This window comes from Mesoplodon mirus, assembly GCF_964341445.2.
Source record: "Mesoplodon mirus genome assembly, chromosome: 8".
NCBI lineage: Eukaryota > Metazoa > Chordata > Mammalia > Artiodactyla > Ziphiidae > Mesoplodon > Mesoplodon mirus.
In genome coordinates, this window is record NC_138984.1 from 22,782,729 (window position 1) to 22,788,728 (window position 6,000).

General features: G+C 38.1%; 1 protein-coding gene across 2 annotated transcripts in view; it reads left to right on the forward strand.

Annotated features, from left to right (window-relative positions):
- ABCA12 (ATP binding cassette subfamily A member 12) overlaps positions 1–2,396 on the forward strand; it is a gene marked incomplete at its 5' end in the record, with an annotated part of 180,642 nt that extends 178,246 nt beyond the window's left edge. For both annotated transcript variants that reach the window (XM_082630169.1, XM_082630170.1), the window contains 2 exons: positions 783–920; positions 2,231–2,396. In XM_082630169.1, the coding sequence (XP_082486295.1) occupies positions 783–920; positions 2,231–2,332 (240 nt within the window). In that variant the 3' untranslated portion in view covers positions 2,333–2,396. The remainder of the gene's footprint in view (positions 1–782; positions 921–2,230) is intronic.
- Positions 2,397–6,000: the final 3,604 nt, after the last annotated feature.

Genomic DNA, 6,000 nt, shown 5'->3' on the forward strand with positions numbered 1-6,000 from the left:
GTTATCCTAGCTACTTTGTGCCAGAACATATGAGTGTATATGGTTTCTAAGCTTCTGAAGAGTCTGTTGCAATAACCCAGATGTGGAGTGATGAGCATCAAGTTAATAAAATTGATGGTGCAGATAGAGAGGAAAGGTTACATTTTAGAGGAAAAATAAATAAGATATGGTAATTGATGAAATATGCAGAAAAGCAAGATGTTAAAGATACGCCAAGGAAATAAGAATAGATTACTAAATTGATGGTGATACTACAGACTAAATAAACTGAAAAGAATTTTAGAGTGAGTTAAGAAAGAATGTAGCATTATTTGAATGAGGTTTCTCATAGACAATGCTTTTGAAATCTGGCAACTTTAGCCAATATAAATTGAATAGCTAATCCTTAGCCTTTTAGAACAATTCTAACATTAAAAAAATGAAATTTCTAAAAGTTATCTCTGAAAACACTTATGTGAGCTAAGCATAATCTGACATTGGCAATACCATTCCACAATATTTTTTCCTAGGCAAGACTATAATGTCTTTATAAGTGCACATGAATGTAGAATATTTTGGAATTTTCATTAGCTTTTTAATTTGTTTTCTCTTGGACATTCATAAAACTTTTAATCTCATCTTTGAAAGCTGTTACTCTCAAAACATACCCATTATTTACAATGTAACATCATTTTCAAAGGAATGAATTTCAGTATGTTTCTTAGCTCTTGGTCAAGTTATGTCTAGTCAAGTCAATATTACCTGACATTGAGAAATACATTTTTTCCCTTTGGTTCCCACAGGATCAGCACCTCAGCATGCTAGAGTATCATGTGCCGGTCACCGCAGGAGGAGTAGCAAACATTTTTGATCTGCTGGAAACCAACAAGACTGCTTTAAATATCACAAATTTCTTAGTGAGTCAGACTACTCTGGAAGAGGTAAGCTGGATACCATGATCCATGTGCACAATGTCACATAAATTATTACACATTCTGATTATTTCTTTTTAATGACATTGAATTTGCTTTTAATTGAAGCAATATCTAAACTTGCACCTGAAAAACTTAGCTTAATTTATTTCTAAGTGCATTTTGGGATGTTAGGAAAAAATATGAAAAGAGTTAACTATTTTTAATGGAGAAAAGAAGATTTTTTCCTTCTATAAGACATCTATACCCATCAGTTTTCTGTATATGTAAAGCAACAGTTATTTTCATCTATAAAACAAATAGCTGTTAACACTTTCTTTACTTTCTCCTTGGTAGGTTTCTTAAATAACATTTCTATTGATTGGCTTCCTAGATTAGGGGAGGATGGGGTTATCTAGTGAGAATTTGGTGCCAATGCTTTAGATCTGCTAGATTCAGGTAACCAAAGTGGTAAATGCAGGATTCTTTTGTTTCATTCACATCATCTGTCTTAATTACATTTATATTCAATAACTCGAGGCATCATGGAACATCCTTCATCACCTTTGCACTGTTTTAGTTTTATACAGTTCAGCCAACCTGATATATAGAACATTTGATTGGACCTATCACTGGAATGGGTCTGAAAGTGAGGCTACAGAGGCCTCTGAATCATGCTGCATCTCATGGACAATTTTTTATGGGGAATTAAGGCAATTATGGCTTTGCCAACATAGAAGATTTATCCTTTGACTTGTAACCAATTACCAGTATCATGTCTGGCACAAAGTAGACTCTCAATATTTTCTGGATGAATCTATGACTAATAGAATTTTAAACAAAGTCATAAAGGTCTGCCTGTTAAATAATAAGCTTACTGAACATAATGTTAATGTGAGCTTCGTATACAAATTTTATTTTAGTGCATTAACTGTTGAAACTAGTGAAACTCTTGAAACTAGTGAAATTTCTCTCAACATCATCATACAAACATTTGATAAGGGCTTGGGTTGGGCTCCTTGTTAAAAGATACTTGAAAGATACTGATACAGATCAAATAGATACAAATATGTGGCTATAGATATTTAATTATAGCTTTAGATTTATATTATGATTATAAATGTATTTATAGTTGTAGATATAGATATTATTTTCAAACCCCAGATAAATTTCAATACCTAAAGGAAGGACTCCTAGTGAGAGTTTGTTTATGTGTGTGGGCGTGCCCCTATGAAATCTAGTTTTCTTCTTATTAGCTCTCCCATTGTGCATACACACACACCTTATTTCTTCCTTTGGTTTACCAAGTACTAATGGCTTTATTTCCCTTGAAAAATCAGGTTTTCATCAACTTTGCCAAAGACCAAAAGTGCTATGAAACTGCTGATACCAGTAGCCAAGGTTCCACCGTAAGCACTGACTCACAAGATGACCAGCTGTAGTCTTAGTACCTCCAGCAAACTCAGTCTCAACAAATGCCAATGGCTTCATTCTGAGGAAGAGCCACAGAAGATACAAATTCCTCAAAATATCTTAATTTTAAAGTATTATTCTGTATTGGAAAGTTACAATTGTGCAAGACTAGCCAGTAACCATAAATGGAAAGTTTTCTTTCTAAGGTCAGTGAATGTTTTTACTACTGAAATGAATTTCTGTCTACTCAACACTGAGCATGCTAGTGTGTAAGCTGCTGACTCTTATGCAAAGGTGAAACCACTGAAGATGAATGCCTTAATTTATTACTTTCAATAAAAAGACAGCTTAAAAGCATGGCTATTAGCAGTTGAAAAGAAAGAGTGGAGAAGAAAAGTAAGGTAGTTTGGGGGTAGGTAGAATTGGGAGAGCAGACAAAATAATTTATTTTCAGAAAATGATAGAATGAACATCATCATGAATACATGAATCTATTGTGATGTGTAAAGTGCCAAGGGCCAGATTAACATCGGCAGTAAAGAGTGGGCACAATGTCTAGAGTGTGTGTGTTTGTCATTTTCAGTACCTGTAAATACATGGGGACGTACTGACCCCCCCGAAATGCCTTTCTACAAGAATGCTATAGAAGGACAGTTTACCCTGGTGGTAAATAGAGCTTAAATCTCTTCCTGCAATGCCTTGCCAATAGTGAGGCACAGAGCAGAGCAAGAAGCTACTTGCTTTTGGGCGGAAATAGGTGTGTCAGCTGGGCAGGTACAAATCCTGAAAGATGATAGAGAATTCACGTGCTGCAGGCAGACAACGTTTTTTAAAGCCGTTACAGAAAGGTTCATATTCTGGGTCTCTCTGAAGGAAACATTCCTGTGGAGGGAAAATGAATATGAAGATAATTTTCAGCTAATTACCCGGCTGACCCAGAATCATATATATGGCTATAGAATAGACTTCATAATAATGCCAAATTATATGGCCCTGGGGGAAGGTGCTTTACGTAATGCGCGTGCGCGCGCGCGCGTGCGTGCGTGCGTGTGTGTGTGTGTGTGTGTGTGTGTCTATGTGTCTATATAAGTTTGCTTTGGAACATCTGTTTTGAAAATCAATAAAATCAACATTTAGTCAAAACAGTTCATGAAGTCATTTCATTTGTTAGGGAAGAGCCAGGAATTTAAACCTTGGAGTCACGTGGCTGACAAGCTCCCGTGGGACCTGGCCCCTGCTTACTTCTGCACCTTCACCGCTTTCCTTCTCCTCTTCCTCTTTAGGGTGTAGCCAGGCTGGCCTGTTTTGGGTTTTGCCAGTGCACCAAACTCCTTCCTCCCTCCACACCTCTGCATGTATTTCCAAACGTCTCCCTGTGTGAAATGCCCTTCCCCCAGTATGTGCCTAGCTAAGTCTTCAGAAATGTTGCTCTTTCTCAGAGGAGCTTTCCTTCCCTAATTCTTCAGTTTAAATCTAATCCCCCAGTCCTAAAACTGTACTCTATTGTACTTCCTAATTTTCTCTTAGAGCATGCATCCTAATTTGTAATCTATCTGATTAATGATATATATCTTAACAGATGGCAACAAAATTTCTCTTAAGATAGAAAATATCCTTGTTGAATATAATACTTAGATAAGCTTTTTGGAGTAGACAGTGCAATTCTGAGAGGATGAGTGTCTTCAGGAGTCCAAACAAGCAAAACAATGGTCAGGCTCCATGAGAGGATAAAGGGATTTGTTTATTGTTCATTGTGCTTGTTATTGTGGTGGTTGGTTGCTTGCTTCTGAGCCGTTGTAGGAAGAGAAACACAGGGGGAGGAGAGAAAGGAAATGGAGAAAGGAGGAACCAGTGAGATGGTAGAAGGCTGAGTATTGAAGAGAAACTGAGTATTAAGAAACTGAGTGATCGAATGGACTTTTAAAACCATGAATATCCAAATGTTTTCACATTCGTTTGCTGTGCAGCCATGCTGTGGACTGTCCTCCTACCCCTAAATCTTGATTAAAGTCAGTCATACTTACAAATGCTTTATGTGAATGAGTGTCTAGTGGAAATTGAGGAAAGGATGAGTTGTCTTCTTTGAAAGAGGCACAGAACAATGCCTGCTTCACCACAGAGCAGGAGAAGCCTGGCGGGAGGCAAGACCATGAGTCGGAGGGGTCGGATATGTGCTGAGTGGAGCTTCTGACCCCCCAGGATGTGGATCTGGGAGGTTCCAGCCAATCTCATCTACCTCTCAGTAGGCAGGGAAGTCCAAGCTGGCCTCTGGATGACATGGCTGGCACTTTTGAGTGTTTATTTAGTATTTCTCTCCCTCACTAGACATGAAGCTCTATGAGGACAGGAGACCTACTTTGATCTTCCTAGTTTTCCCATCAGTACCTACACACACGATAAATATTTGTGGTACTCAATAAAGATTTGTTGGTTAAATAGATGAAAAAATAAATGAATGAGAAACAAAAGAGAAGCAGGCATGGTTGGTATGGAAACCAAGCATCTTTATTCTGTTTATATCTATGAAATGCAGTGAAGTTTCCCATGAGGTAGTTTATTCATGGAGAAGGAAAAGGAAAGATGACGCCTTGCTCCATAATACAGATATTCCAGTGTATCCACTGGAATAGGAGGACGTGGGTACCTTCTTTGGGAATGGAATTCTAATGCTTTGCTTCCGTACATTCCTGCACATTTATTTCTTCTTTGTCTTTTTGTCTGTGAGGATGTACTGTATGAGTTTCACAGTGCATTTTTACATATAAGTAAGGAATGTACATAAAAAAACTATTTGAACCCACATCCCTTGGGGCTTCTCTGCAGTAGAGAAAATGTTTTGAGAATTCCCAGTTCTTGGAGGACTGCCTCCACTCTGGATAACCCATACAGATTCTGCTTTTTCATATGAGTTACCTAAATTACCTCTGAGGATTGTGGCAATCTTCACCTCACCTATAAAACCTGATTTTCATAATATTAAAACATTTGGAAAAATGATATATACAACTACCTTCTCCAAATATGCTCTCTGCCCAAATGATTCATTCCTCTCCCCAGGGATGATAATTCCCTAGACAACAGCAAATGCCCTCCTGGGTGAGGGTGAGGGTGATGCAGCAGGCTTGCATCCTCTTACCTCGACAGGAGCCTGGGAGCCTGCTTGCTTCATTAAAGTACGCTTATCAACATAAGTTTTTAAGTATAATAACAGCAAGCTAAAAGGGAATGATATTATTTCCTTTAGCATCATGTGTGACACTTAATCTTATTCCTCCCTTATTTATCAACCCAGACTGGTTTTCTGTAATCTGTAGAACTAAATGCAGACTCCTTAACTGACCCTCAAAAGAATCAATATTTCATAATGCACCCCACCACGTCCACCTCTCTTCCTCCTGTAGTCTACGCCCAACTTCAGTGAATTGCTTGCTATTTCCTATTATAACAGATCTTTTCGCACTCTTGTGCCACTTTGCTGACAATACTCCTTTCTCTTGAAAGACCTTTTCCCTGTTCCCACTCATCTTTTATGTAGAAACTCCTCTTCTTCTTCACCTTTTCCTTAAGGAAGTCTTCCCAGAAAGCCTCAGGCAGAGTTCGTTGTTCTATCCTCATTACAAAAGCATTCTGTGCAGGCCTCTGCAGCAGTGTTTCCCTGCTGCATTATAATCATCTCTATTCCGTCTTTCTCTTCCCA